Source organism: Pristiophorus japonicus, chromosome 11 (assembly GCF_044704955.1).
Source record: "Pristiophorus japonicus isolate sPriJap1 chromosome 11, sPriJap1.hap1, whole genome shotgun sequence".
Lineage (NCBI taxonomy): Eukaryota > Metazoa > Chordata > Chondrichthyes > Pristiophoridae > Pristiophorus > Pristiophorus japonicus.
This window is the reverse complement of record NC_091987.1, coordinates 65,221,280-65,236,476: the sequence shown is the minus strand read 5'-3', so window position 1 is coordinate 65,236,476 and position 15,197 is coordinate 65,221,280. Positions and strand designations below refer to the sequence as shown.

At 45.7% G+C, this 15,197-nt stretch overlaps 1 protein-coding gene across 1 annotated transcript in view; it reads right to left on the bottom strand.

The window, feature by feature from the left end:
* Nucleotides 1-14,575, bottom strand: part of dpt (dermatopontin) — a 94,717-nt gene extending 80,142 nt beyond the window's left edge. The window contains exon 1 of the mRNA XM_070892933.1: nucleotides 14,282-14,575. Coding sequence (XP_070749034.1) covers nucleotides 14,282-14,556 — 275 coding nt within the window. The 5' untranslated portion in view covers nucleotides 14,557-14,575. The remainder of the gene's footprint in view (nucleotides 1-14,281) is intronic.
* Between the last annotated feature and the right edge of the window lie 622 nt (nucleotides 14,576-15,197).

Genomic DNA, 15,197 nt, shown 5'->3' with positions numbered 1-15,197 from the left:
AGGTTTTGTAACAAAGCGGGTGTAGATGAGGAAGCTGAGTTTGGATCAACCAGGACACTAAAGTTACATTTCACTTTCTAATTCAGCTTGAGATGGCAGTCAGGGAATTAAGGCTAAAGACATGCAGGTGGCTGACCAGGGTCTTGTGGACTTAAACTGGAATATGTTTTGGCTCATTCAGGTCTTGGTCTTGATATCAGTGAGGGAAGTTGAGACTGTGGCAACAACCTTTGACTTAATAGAAGTGGCGGAGAGGTAGACCTGGGGTCATCGACACACAATCTCAGATTATGGGCTCAATTTTCCCCAGTGATTTGTGATGTTTTTTTGGAGCAGGCTGCTTTTTCTGGCCTAACTTAAAAATCCACAGTTTCCCCAATCAATTTGCACCAGCATAACTCATTTAGTTACATTTCTTTTAGGTACGTTTTTTTTCATCCAAAGTGGGTGTAACCAGACACCTGTGCCAATTCTGGCCATTTAGGGAACTTTGGCCAGCTGATAGTTACTCCATTTCTGCTTCGGCCAGCGTATGTGGCCTCTCGAGAAAACCGTTGCAGAGAGTTAAAGAAATCGGCGTAGATAAGTAAATTGGAGGCCATTTGGCCTGGGATAGGGGCGGGAAGTGGAGCGGACCGGGACCAGCACTCACTCGGGACCGGAGAGGCTCGGCGGGGGAGGGAGTAAACTGACCGGCACTCACTCAGGGCCACAGCAGACCAGGAAGGCACGCACTCGGGGGCCACAGCGGACCGGGACCAGCACTCACTTGGGACCGGAGAGGCTTGGCGGGGGAGGGAGGGAGCAAACTGACCGGTGCTCACTTGGGGCCCACAGCGGACCAAGAAGGTACGCACTCGGGGCCCACAGCAGACCAGGAAGGCATGCAGTCGGAGGCTGGCCACAGCGGACCGAAAAGGAACCTCACTCAGGGACTAGAGAGGCTCGGCGGGGGAGGGATCGCACTGACCAGCACACACTCGGGGCCAGAGCGGACCAGGAAGGCACCTCACTCGGGGACTGGAGAGGGTCGGAGACAGCCGATCTGAAGGCTTGGTGCCCGGGGAGGGGGAAGGGGGAGGGAGAGAGAGGTCACAAGACTCAAGGGGCGGGGGGGAGAGAGGAGAGCTCTACTGCGCATGCGTGGCCATTTCAGCGACGTCAAGAACGTGAGTTTTTTTCCCCCGTGCATGCGCAGAAGATCCAGCTGCGTTTTTCGCTGCAGACCGCAGGCTCCACCCCCCGAAGTGACTGGCCATGCTGCGCGGGTCTGGATTACAGCAGAAACATCGAGAAAAGTTTGGACATGTTTTTCTGGCGCATTTCTGGACCTAAATATGTGGCGCAACTCTGGCACTATGCCAGAAAACGGGCTTGGGGAAAATTGAGCCCAGAGTTGCTTTGGAGGCAGTTCAGAGAAGGTTCACTTCGTTGATTCCGGGGATGAGGGGGTTGATTTATGAGGAAAGGTTGAGTAGGTTGGGCCTCTACTCATTGGAGTTCAGAAGAATGAGAGGCGATCTTATCGAAACGTAAAAGGTTATGAGGGGGCTTGACAAGGTGGATGCAGAGAGGATGTTTCCACTGATGGGGGAGACTAGAACTAGAGGGCATGATCTTAGAATAAGGGGCTGCCCATTTAAAACAGAAATGAGGAGAAATTTCTTCTCTCAGAGGATTGTAAATCTGTGGAATTCGCTGCCTCAGAGAGCTGTGGAAGCTGGGACATTGAATAAATTTAAGACAGAAATAGAGAGTTTCTTAAATGATAAGGGGATAAGGGGTTATGGGGAGCGGGCGGGGAAGTGGAGCTGAGTCCATGATCTTATTGAATGGCAGAGCAGGCTCGAGGGGCAGTATGGCCTACTCCTGTTCCTATTTCTTATGTTCTTATGTTCTTATGTCACCGAGCAACAGAATGTAGATAATGAATACTAGCTTGGAATATGATTTGAGTTTCTGAAACGGATTCCCCCAAAACAGCATGATTTCCCTAAACAGTGATTTCCCCAAATTAATTTCCCTGAGACAGAAAGCGGGGAATTTGGGGAAATCACTGTATCAGAAGGTGGGTAGTGGTGTTCCACAAGGATCAGTGCTGGGACCACTGTTGTTCACAATTTATATTAACGATTTAGACTTTGGAATCAAAAACATAATTTCTAAATTTGCGGATGACACCAAATTGCGGATGATAGTCAATACTGCGGAGGACTGCAACAAATTACAGAGGACATTAACAAACTTGCAGAATGGGGATATAATTGGCAAATGAAGTTCAACACAGATAAATGTGAGGTATTATATTTTGGTAGGAAGAATAGGGAGGTCACTTATTACTTGGAGGGTACGAGTCTAGGTGGGATAGAGGAACAAAGGGATCTCGAAGTATAAATATACAAATTACTAAAAGTTGTGACACAGGTTAGTAAGGCCATAAAAAAAGCAAACCAAGCACTAGGGTTTATTTCAAGAAGTATAGTATTGAAAAGTAGGGAAGTTATGCTAAACCGTAACAAACCTTGGTTAGACCACATTTAGAGTGCTGCGTACAATTCTGAGCGCCATATAAAAAGGATATAGAGGCACTGGAGAAGGTGCAGAGATGATTTACAAGGATGCTACCAGAAATGCGAGGGTATACATATCAGGAAAGGATGAGCAGGCTGGGTCTCTTGAAAAAAGAAGGCTGAGGGCCGATCTAATAGAGGTCTTTATAATTATGAAAGGTTTTGATAGAGTGGATACAGAGAGAATGTTTCCAATTGTGGGGAAGAACATAGCTGGAGGCCATCTATATAAGATAGTTACCAAGAAATCCAATCGGGTATTCAGAAGAAAATTCTTTACCCAAAGAGTGGTGAGAATGTGGAACTCGCTACCACAGGGAATGGTTGAAGCGAATAGTATGGATGCATTTAAGGGGAGGCTAGACAAGCATATGAGGGAGAAGGGAATAGAGGGTCATGCTGATAGATTTAGATGAGGAATCACGGGAGGAGGCTCGAGTGGAGCATAAACGCCGGCATGGATTGGTTGGGCCGAATGGCCTGATTCTGAGTCATATATCCTATGTAATCCTATGTGAATTGTAACAAAGTGAATGGTACTGGAACAATAAGTTCTTTGTTAAAATTATCAAAAAGAGAATTTCACCTCCGAACATGTTTGCAGTTGCACAAATGTAATTGAAGTTGGCATCAAAAATCTCCAGTTATTTTTAAATCTACAATATACAATACTACATCTATATGGGAGTTGGGTGCAGAACATTGATGTATCAATGCATGGCAGATGGATAAGGATTTATCCCCATGATCCTCTACACAGTGAGTTCTCAACTTGGCTAGGTTGCTTAGAGGAGCAAATATGCTTCACTATAGGGACTAAGGGGAAATCAAAATGTGTATCAACCTGCAGTACTTTCATCTAACTCCTTGCAGCTAGTCACAGAGGCCTGGGCACAGGTCACCTGCTCACACTCAGTGACAGAATGATGTGGGAGGAAAATTGGGAGGTGGGGGGAGGGAATGAAAGGGAACTATAAAAATTGTGGAGCAAGAGAATATATTTTAATATTGCAACATGAATAATCTGGACTTTGACTATATTAAAAGTTATTATATTTTACTTAGGCTGAGAACTAATGAAAATTGTAACCTGCCTTTTCAGGCCATGTTTCCCACATTACAACAGTGACTACACTCCAAAAGTACTTCAAGGGCTGTAAAGTGCTTTCAGACATCCGGTGGTCGTGAAAGGCGCTCTATAAATGTAAGTCTTTCTTTTTAATCCAAACACTGATTATTCCATAGTTTTAATTCATTGCCCCTTTTATAAATGATGGTATTAAAAATGGAAATAAATGAAAGGAACTTTATTACAATAAAACCATCAGTGCTTTGAAATATTAAAATTTACGGAATTACTTTAGTAAATTGGGTCTGTTCCCTAATTGACTAAGTTGGTGTTGTTCGTTCAGTGGTGCTAGCATTTATCAGTGTTAAATGTAATTCATCATGCATAGAGCCACGAACACTAATCAAAGTATCCTTATCACCCTGATTTCAGTAATCATAGAAATTTACGGCACAAAAGGAAGCCATTCGACCAATTGGGCTGGATTCTGGACTTTTTGGATTTCGGGGCATTAAAGTTAGCGCCTGAAAATAGTTTGCACCTTCGACTGCAAGTTTCGGCGAAAAAGTAAGCTGGAGGAGCACTAAGTCAGGTATTGCACAACGGACTTTGTGCGCCCGAGCCGAAACTTGTGTCGTTAAAGGAGGAGACCAATTTGCGCATGCGCAATCTTTTTCTGTTCAATGATGTTGCGGGTGGCTGCGTGGCTCTCATTAAAGCGCTGCTCGGCTTCTGTGGTGGAGTTCCAGAGTGGGGTCATGAGCCAGGTGGCCAGGCCATATCTTTTGTCCCCAATCAGCCAGCCCTGCCCTTGTCTTTGTCGCTGAAACATTCGTGGCACAGTGCTCTCATGCAAGATGAAAGCATCATATATGCTCCCTGGATAGCGGGCATTCACTGTGAGGATCCACTGAGTGTGGTCGCAGACCAGCTGTACTTTAGGGAGTGATATCCCTTTCGGTTTCTGAAGCATTGTATAATGGTGCTCGCAAGGTGACGTGTGTGCAGCCTGCAAATCGTCCAAACCTCAGAAACCTCTCATTCTGGCTGTCCCTGCTCATTGGGAACTTTATGAAGTCCATTCTGCATGCGTACAATGCCCTTGTCATATTCAGCGTGCTGCAAAATGCTGCATATATCCCCTGCTGATGCCTGGAAGGAACCAGAGGCATAGAAGGTCATCGCCACTGTCATGTATGCATGCTTGGAGTTACTAGCCACCAGGTGGCGCCACTGTCGGAGGTCATTGAGCTATATGCACGTGTGTGCGGCCCAGATATAAAAGGCAAGCCATAATGTATTGTAATCACTTTGGGCCCGAATAAAGCAGAGCCAGGTTTGTACCTGTGTTAGTTTACAGTATTCAGTCTATCGAGTTATTACATACATAACATTTGGCGACGAGGTAACATAAGAACTTTCGCATGCAAAAATAAGCACAATTGGAATTCTGGAGATATTTGTGGAGGGAGAGGTCCGGGCAGATTTTGTAGCTCGCCTGAACCAGTACTTCGTGGCCAACAAAATGGAGGGACCCACTGACGCAGTTAGGCGCAGGGCGATCTTCCTCACGGTTTGCGGTCCGAAAATCTATAGACTCATAAAGAATCTTCTCTCGCTTGCAAGTCCAACAGACAAGGATTATGAGGATTTGTGTGGTCTGGTACGTGACCATCTCAAACCAGAAGGCGGCATCATCATCTCATGATATCGATTCTACAAGCACGTTTGTTCTGAGGACCAGGATGTGTCGGAATTCATTGCCAACCTAAAACGTCTAGCTGGATTGTGTAAGTTCGAAAACGAGTTGGGAGACATGCTGCGAGACTTCTTTGTAATCGGCGTCAACCACAAGGTGATCCTGCGTAAGCTACTGGCGGCGGAGAAGCGAGATTTGAGCAAGGCCATCACGATTGCCCAGGCATGCATGACGACGACACTCAACTACTTCTGTAATTTCTTACCTAGATTGAGCACTTCATTAGAGCCACTGCACATGCTGCTAAGAAAACTGGGTTTGGGGTGCATCTCAAAATAGAGCTTTTGAGAAAGCTATTAACCTGCTTTGCTCTAACAAACTGCTGGTACATTATGATCCGTGTAAGCGTCCCGTATTGGCCTGTGATGCTTCGTCATATGGAATTGGTTGCGTGCTCCAACAAGCTAATGAGTCAGGTAAACTACAACCTGTTGCGTATGCTTCTAAAAGTTTGTCAAAGGCAGAAAGAGCCTACAGCATGGTAGAAAAAGAAGCATTAGCCTGTGTGTATGGGGTTAAAAAGATGCATCAGTACCTGTTTAATCTTCAGTTTGAGCTGGAAACAGATCACAAGCCACTCATTTCATTGTTTTCGGAAAACAAAGGTATCAATACCAATGCATCGTCCTGCATCCAGAGGTGGGCACTGACATTATCTGCCTATGATTATGTCATTCGCCATAGACCTGGCACCGAGAATTGTGCCGATGCACTGAACCGTCTGCCGTTGCCCACACCAGAGATGGAGATGCCACAACCTGCAGACCTACTGTTAGTTATAGATGCTTTTGAAAGTGAAGGAACCCCTGTCACGACTCAACAAGTTATGACCTGGACCAGCCAGGACCCGATATTATTGGTTATGAAACATTGTGTCCTGTTGGCGCTGGTAGGCTGTAGGTCTGCCTATAGGAGCTGGCATATCTCTGCCAGCACTTCTTTTCGAAAGCGCAGCCTTCTAATGCACGCGCCTCAGTGATGTGGAGGTATGAGCGATGTTCCCTGAAAACCCGTGAGGGGTAAGGCCTCCTCCCCGTACATCTGTGACCTCTTCGATTCCATCGCCCAACATTGCCAAGAATCCTTCTTCCAGCTTGAAGCCGTCTGCCAATAGCAACCAGCGTGATTTGCTGGCGAACTAGTATTGCCCCCATTGAAATCTCTCACTGACTTTGTAAGCAAAGTGTCATGGCACATAAAAGTGCCGTTTGCAACTTGGAGCCTCACGCAGCGTTCTATCCACAACTGCAGCAGTCACTGACAACTGCGATATAAGATCCTCCAGCCTCCGTTTAAAAATGCTGCCAATAGCACTTGCTGCACCCTGGGACCACCTGGTTCTTTCAGGCATTTCCTGGGGCGGGCGTTAAATGATGCATTAAGGCCGCAAGGTCCATCTGGGGTGCTAGTGCAGCCTTGCACGATGATTGACCTCATAATCACGCTGAAAATGGAGGCGGGGCGGTAACTTTTTGCGCAGGTGCAAACCAATAGCCGAATCTTCCGGCTGGGCGCTAAATCCTGGACACCCGGCATCATGGCCAACAACAGGATTTAACGCCCCGCCAGGCATGAGCCAGCTGAAAAAGAGCTATGCAGCCTAATCCCACATTCCAGCTCTTGGTCCATACCTCTGTAGGTTGTGGCACTTCAAGTGCATATCCAAGTACTTTTTAAATGTGATGAAGGTTTCTGCCGCTACCACCCTAACAGGCAGTGAGTTCCAGACCCCCACCACCCCTCTGGTGAAAAAAGTTCTTCTCAACTCCCTTCTAATCCTTCTACAAATTACTTTAAATCTATGCCCGCTGGTTATTGACCTCTCTGCTAAGGGAAATAGGTCCTTCCTATCCACTCTATCTAGGCCCCTCATAATTTTATACATCTCAATTCAGTCTCCCTTTAGCCTCCTCTGCTCCAAAGAAAAGAACCTCAGCCTAACGAATTTTACCTCACAGTTAAAATTCACCAGTCCTGGCAACATCCTCGTAAATCTCCTCTGTATTTTCTCTAGTGCAATCACATCTTTCCTGTAATGTCGTGACCAGAACTGTATGCAGTACTCTAGCTGTGGCCTAACTAGTGTTTTATACAATTCAAGCATAACCTCCCTGCGCTTAGGGGCCGAAATTGCCCACTGCTGGAAACGGGGTGCAACTACCCTGTTTCTGTTGTTTTTACTGGCGCGGTGGATGCGGTGGCCTCTTGAGTGAAATTCCGCTCTTCGGCTTTTTTTTTCCAGATGCATTGCAAAGTCCTTCTGTTCCTCTACACTTCAGTATCCCCTACCAATTATTGTCTATTCGCTTGCCTTGTTAGCCCTCCTCAAATGCATCTCACACTTTCTCGAGATTGAATTCCATTTGCTACTTTTCCGCCCACCTGACCATTCCATTGATATCTTCCTGCAATCTACAGCTTTCCTCCTCACTATCAACCACACGGCCAATTTTTGTACCATCTGCAAACTTCTTACATTGAAGTCTAAATCATTGATATATACCACAAAAAGCAAGGAACCTAGTACTGAGCACGGCAAAACCCCATTGGAAACAGCCTTCCAGTCACAAAAACACCTGTCGATCATTACCCTTTGCTTCCTGCCACTGAGCCACTTTTGGATCCAACTTGCCACTTTCTCTTGAATCCCATGAGCTTTTATTTTTCTGACCAGTTTGCCATGTAGCACCTTGTCAAAAGCCTTACTAAAATCCATGTAGACTACATCAAATGCGCTACCTTTATCGACCCTTCTTGTTACCTCCTGAAAAAGTTCAACCAAGTTAGTCAGACATAAAGGACCAAATCCATGCTGACTGTCCTTGATTAATCTGTGCCTTTCTAAATGATGATTATTACTGTGCTTCAGAATTTTTCCAATAATTTTCCCACCACTGAGGTTATGTTGACTGGCCTGTAATTACTCGGTCTATCTCTTTCTCCCTTTTTAAACAACGGTACAACATTACCAATCCTCCAGTCATCCGGCATCACACCTGTAGCCATTGAGTATTGAAATATGGTCAGAGCCTCTGATATTTCCTCCCTTACTTCTGTTAACAGCCTGGGATACATTTCATCCAGACCTGGCAATTTATCTGCTTTCAAAGATGTTAAACCCCTTAATATTACCTCTCTCACTATGTTTATCTCATCTAATATTTCACATTCTTCCTCCGTAACTGCAATGTCTGCGTAGTCCCTTTTTTTTGTGAAGGCAGACACAAAGTATTCATTAAGAACCATACCCACGTTTTCTGCCTTAACATACAAGTTACCTTTTTGGTCTCTAATAGGGCCTACCCTTTCTTTAGTTATCTTCTTACTTATTATTTATTTATAAAACATCTTTGGATGTCACATCCACATCACTTCACATTATTGTACCTTTTGTTGAATAGATATCGAAGTGCTCCTTTAAAGGAAACTGTTATGTCTGTTATTGCACTTATGAATGACGCCACGAGGCAATGTGTTGTACTCAAACTGTAGTGACCTTGGTCCTTTATTCGTAACTCCAGAATCAGGCACAAGCATGGTGAGCAGCCTGTTATACTGGACCCTACACACCTATGCAGGTAATCCTCAGGTCTCCCACCGGTGTGCCCTCTGGTGGACAGCCTCTGCCACAGGGGCAGGAAACTCCGGTCTCCACCAGATGCACCCTCTAGTGGTGCCAGCATAGTATATACACAGTGTAAAACTTATTGATAGTACATCAGGTAACAAGTCTCCATCTTATGCAACTAGACAGTGACTACACAGAGAGAATATCTATAGTCTGCATATATAACATCACTCTCCCCCAAGTCCTTTGTGCCGATTACCTTTGCACTATGTGCTCTGGTTTATCTCTCCCCAGACTTAAGTGCCAATATCCCTTGCACCTTGTCTGTGCTTTGGCTTGGCTCTCTCCCTGTTAACCCCCAAGTCCTTTTGTCACAACGTTGGGTAGTGGTTACCAGTTTAGATGGTTCAATGATGCAGTGGAGGTTCCAGTGGATTCTGGGTGTGATCCATGTGTGTGTCCATGGCTACACACATCCATTTCCCCCCCTCCCCCACAGCGAGATCATGCAGCAGGCCCGTTACATTAACATACAGGATCAGACACAGTGCAATTACAAAGAAAGGAAGTTACATTTTATATCGTGACACCTTGGTTCAGTGACTTACATTCATTACGTTTTGCGGTCGTGCGCCAGGATTGGGTAGATTGCATTCATGGTTCAGTCATGGTAAGTACTGAGGTAGCAGTACAGATATGCGAGGACGCAGGTTCCAGAGCAACCGGATGGGGTCCTAGTCATCTGATAGTGGGGCTGCGCCCCCTGCTAGTGGGGTGGGCCTGGTTCACTCACCGAGCCAGGACTCAGGGCCTTTGCCGTTGCCTAGTGATGGGCAGAGCCACCAATGTGTGTGGCCTCCCTGTCCTCCTTTGAGGGCTGCAGAATCTTCTGCCTGCTCTCTAACGGTGTTGGGAACCTGGCTGTTCCAGGTCCCGTTTGGGGAACTCGCTGGTTCTGACCTTTAGCTCCTGGACATGACCGAGATAGCGACTGGTTCTGGGGGTTGCGCCATCTCCACCCGGGTGGTGGGCAACAGCGGCCAACTGCGCGTATTGGCGCCGTTTTTGTTTCCAGGTCCGTGTCGAATAGTACCATCGGGCGCCTGCGGTGTGGGATAGACCTGGGGCAGGATATCAGGATCAGTGCCTTCACCCTCCTGAGGTCGCTGGTCTATAACTTGTGGGAACACCTGGGGCAGGGCATCAGGATCAGCGCCTTTATCCTCCCAAATTCGCTCGCTTGCTACTTTTGGGGACACTCTATTCCCGACATCTCGTAACAACATTTTGTTCTTTACATTAGGACTGGTACCGACATCTCGCAACAACATTTTGTTCTTTACATTAGGAATAGTACCGAAATCTCGCAACATTTTGTTCACAATCTTAATTGGTTCGTTACATTGATTGCCATACATACAATGTCTCTTTAAGTTCAGTTGGTTGCAGGTCTCCTTTAAGAGAACCCTGCTGGCTTTACCCCAATCAAATCCTTTGTTAGACACCACGTGTTGGTCCCTCAGTGTTGCACCTCGTGATATGGCCGCGGCCATATTTTTTTCAGCCACGCTGCCCCTCGCTGCAGCTGGGACGCCATCTTGCCTCTGTCCTCGAGGTCGACTGCCTTGATCCTTCTCTCCCGCGATTCTGCCACAAAAGCTGGAAGAGTGCCTGTGAATTCGATCTTCCTCCCCAGGAGTCCTGTCACTGGAGCTAGGAAGGTATTTTTAGGTCGTTCCGGTCAGATCATTGCAGTTGTGATGGACGGTCTGTGCCTCAGGTGCTGCGCTGGTCTGTTCTCTGGTGCCTGGCCCAAGTGAAGGTGAGGTTTTTCTCTGCCTCTGAGCACGGGGGACATCGATTGCTGGAATGAAGAGGTCTTCCCATTTCCACTGGATCTTCCCCATCCACCTTCTTCCGAGTAGTGTTGGACCATCACCTGCAACAATCTACAGAGGTAATTTGTGCAACACGCCATTATGGATTACACTTACATCCGCACTACCAAGGTCTGGGATCAGCTCCTTGGTGTCGGGGCGCAACTTTTCCCGTACTGGAACCAGCTCGGGTCGTTTTTCATTCCATAGCCTCTCAAAGGCAGCCTGGCTCATCAAAGACTGGTTCGCTCCCGTGTACACTTCCATGAAGACCGGAATGCCGTTTATCTCGCTTCCATCTTCACTGGAGGACAATCGGTGGTGCAGCTATACACTCCATACACTTCTTCTTGGGGCTGAGCTGCCTCTCTGGCCAAATCATCATACTCCCCGCTGGATTCAAAGTCATCCACCGAATCCTCTGCTAGACGGTGAGTCGTATTTCTTTTACACATACGCTGGAGGTGGCCCTTCGTGTTACAGGCTTTGCATATGTACTCAGCAAACCTACACTGGTGAGCCCTGTGGCTTCCTGCGCAACGACAGCATGGTGCTACTCTATTAGCACCCCTCGGCGGTCTCCGAGTTCTGGAATCCTGAGGTCTGTGCTCTCTGCCCTGAGCAGAGCCACGTTCTACAGTCTTGCCTGTGAAAGGCAGCATTCTGTGTACAGTACTTGCCGGGTTTGAGTCCACAGGATGAATAATTTGCTTGGTGCTACAGGTCGAGGTCATGAACGCCTGACTGATACTGATGGCCTTCTGCAGGTTGACTGTGATGTCGGCAGATAATAGCTTGTGAAGGAGGCCCCCGTGGCCAATTCCCATAATGAAGATGTCTCGCAATGCTTCATTGAGGTGCGTGTCGAAATCACAGCATATTTTGCAATCTCCTGGCCCTCAGGTCTGCATTGAGTGTAGAATCTGTGCCTGGCCGTGAGGGTGCTCTGTTTTGGTTTTAGTTGGTCGCGAATTAGTTCAGTCAGCTCATCGTATGTCTTATCCTTGGCCTTCGTGGGTGCCAGCAGGTCCCTGACGAGGCGGTAGACCTCGGGCCCACAACTGGTCAGCAGTATAGCCTTGCGCTTCTCCGCCAATGAGTCCTTCTCCCTGCTAGGTCGTTTGCCATGAAATATTGCTCAAGCCTTTCCGTGAAGGCATCCCAATCATCATCCTCTGCGAAGTCTTTTAGTGTGCCAAAGTTAGCCATAATCGCGTGAAAGTCCGTATTCTCGTCGCCAGTTGTTATGTCTGTAATGCACTTATGAATGACTCCACGAGGCAATGTGTTGTACTCAAACTGTAGTGACCTTGGTCCTTTATTTGTAACTCCAGAGTGAGTCACAAGCATGGTGGGCAGCCTTTTATACTGGGCCCTGCACATCGATGCAGGTGACCCTCAGGTCTCCCACCGCAGTGCCCTCTGGTGGCCAGCCTCTGCCACAGGGGCAGGAAACCCCGGTCTCCACCAATTGCACCCTCTAGTGGTGCCAGCGTAGTATATATACAGTGTAAATCTTATTGATAGTACATCAAGAAACAAGTCTCCATCTTATGCAACTATACAGTGACTACACAGAGAGTATATCTATAGTCTGCATTTATAACAGAAACCATCAATGCAATACAATTAATTAACAAATAGATATTACAATTGCAAGTTTTAAAAATCACACCTCATCAAGCGCTTCAAGTGAAAGAAAAGGTAGTATTAGTAAAAGATGACAGCATGGTCTCCTAACTTGAGGAAGGACATTCTTGCTATTGAGGGAGTGCAGCGTAGGTTCACCAGACTGATTCCCAGGATGGCGGGACTGACATATCAAGAAAGACTGGATCAACTGGGCTTGTATTCACTGGAGTTCAAAAGAATGAGAGGGGATCTCATAGAAACGTTTAAAATTCTGATGGGTTTAGACAGGTTAGATGCAGGAAGAATGTTCCCAATGTTGGGGAAGTCCAGAACCAGGGATCACAGTCTAAGGATAAGGGGTAAGCCATTTAGGATTGAGATGAGGAGAAACTTCTTCACCAAAGAGTGGTGAACCTGTGGAATTCTCTACCATAGAAAGTTGTTGAGGCCAATTCACTAAATATATTCAAAAAGGAGTTAGATGTAGTCCTTACTACTAGGGGGATCAAGGGGTATGGCGAGAAAGCAGGAATGGGGTACTGAAGTTGCATGTTCAGCCATGAACTCATTGAATGGCGGTGCAGGCTCGAAGGGCCGAATGGCCTACTCCTGCACCTATTTTCTATGTTTCTATGTTTCTATATATACAACAAAAAATGCTGTATAAGTTACAGCAGAGTATCAGTCTCCATCCTCCCCCTGTCGACTTTACAGTTTTAAGTAAAATAGTTTTGCATCTGTGCCTTTAACAACGCACCTATAGCCAGAATTGTGAATAGAAATGTGTAGGGGGATGCTACAGGATTATCTTTCTTTCTTTCTGGGTCTCTGAATGTCTTGTGAATCAAATTATCTCTCTCTGGAATTCTGCCCTTTCTCTCTTTCTTTCTTTCTAGATCTGCTCTATTAGTGCATCTCTTTCTCTCTGCCTATCTGTCCTCATTTGTTTCTGAGCGTAAAATCTGTTCTTTATTCTCTCTCTTGCTGACTTTCCACTTTACTCAACCAGACAGACTCGCACACAAAGAATGATGGCCCAATGCACAGAAAAAAAAGAGTTCTCAGGATACTGAATCTCATGAGCCATCTTTGCCCCTCCAGTGTAGAGGTCACTCCCCAAAAAGTAGCCACTACTGAAAGTATGTATCCAAATCTATTTGGCTTCACTCATGAGCAACAGCCACTTGGATATAATACCAGAGGGCTCTTAGCACTTGTGGAACTCCACTGCAGGACATGTCACTGTCTTTGAAATAGGAACAGTGTAAGGAGAAAACTAGAGGAGAAAGAAATGGAAAAGTGCATAAGAGTTCTTCATGTACACTGCATTTTACTGTAGTTAACCATTAAACCATTAAAAGTGTCCATAAAATGTGTAACTTCTCAGTTAAAAAAAAATCCTTAAATGCCGAGGTCAGAAAGGACAAATGTACTTCAAACTTTCCAGTACAGGCAGATTTCCATGTGTTATATAAGTCACACTCATTTTACTTGCATAACCTTCGATCATAGAACAGGAAGAAACCTGTCAGTACCTGTGAGACTAGGACGCAGGACTCTTGCATAAACGTCTTGCATAAGCATGGCTGTTTGATGTTTTCAAGAATATTTAAGCCCAGGAATTCAATGCGGACATGCCAACTGCTTCTAATTTGAAGTTCATCAGTTTCATTCAGTAGAATAACTGGCCTGGTTCCTAATCATACGCAGCAGTCTGATAACTATTTGATTACTTTAATGAAGGGCTTAATAAACATATCTGCAAAAATAAAACAGAGGTCATGTAGAGGAAAGCAATATAATTACCATTCAAGTCCAGCTTGGTTAATATCATCCCACCAGCATTCTGTCACCTGTCCCATACCCACGGTTGTTGGACTGCATTCGAAATTCCAAACTCTGTCAGAGCCTTCCTCTTTTTCGAAGTAACTCTGTATCCCTATCAAAGCTTCCCCCGGCTGACACTGGAAGTTGAAACCTTGCCTATAAAGATTGATCCAATGCACCTCAGGTGGCGGATAATTCTGACCATAAACCACAATGATCAGGACTATAAGCAAGTAAGCACTTTTAAGATGCATTTCTGCAGTCTGGATGCACTGTCTGAGACTTTGTTGCGTCCACTATTTTATATGGGATGTAACATTTGGCAAACAGATGTTTCCAAGCCTGAATCCAAAATTTTTTATCATCTGACGTGAAAGTATGCATACGCTTCAAATCTAATACCCAGATTGTGAAACTGATGATATTCTTTTTAAGGTGGACTATATATTTTTATTTTCTGCTATGAAGTCAAATTATGTTCTTATATAAATTTGCAATAAACATAAGAAATAGGAGCAGGAGTAGGCCATATGGTCCCTCGAGCCTGCTCCGCCATTTAATACGATCATGGCTGATCTGATCATGGAGTCAGCTCCACTTCCCTGTCCGCAATCCATAACCCCTTATTCCCTTATCGTTTAAGAAACTGTCTATTTCTGTCTTAAATTTATTCAATGTCCCAGCTTCCACAGCTCTCTGAGGCAGCAAATTCCACAGATTTATAATCCTCTGAGAGAAGAAATTTCTCCTTATCTCAATTTTAAATGGGCGGCCCCTTATTCTAAGGTTATGCCCTCTAGTTCTAGTCTCCCCTATCAGTGGAAACATCCTCTCTGCATCCACCTTGTCAAGCCCCCTCATAATCTTATATGTTTCGATAAGATCACCTCTCCAA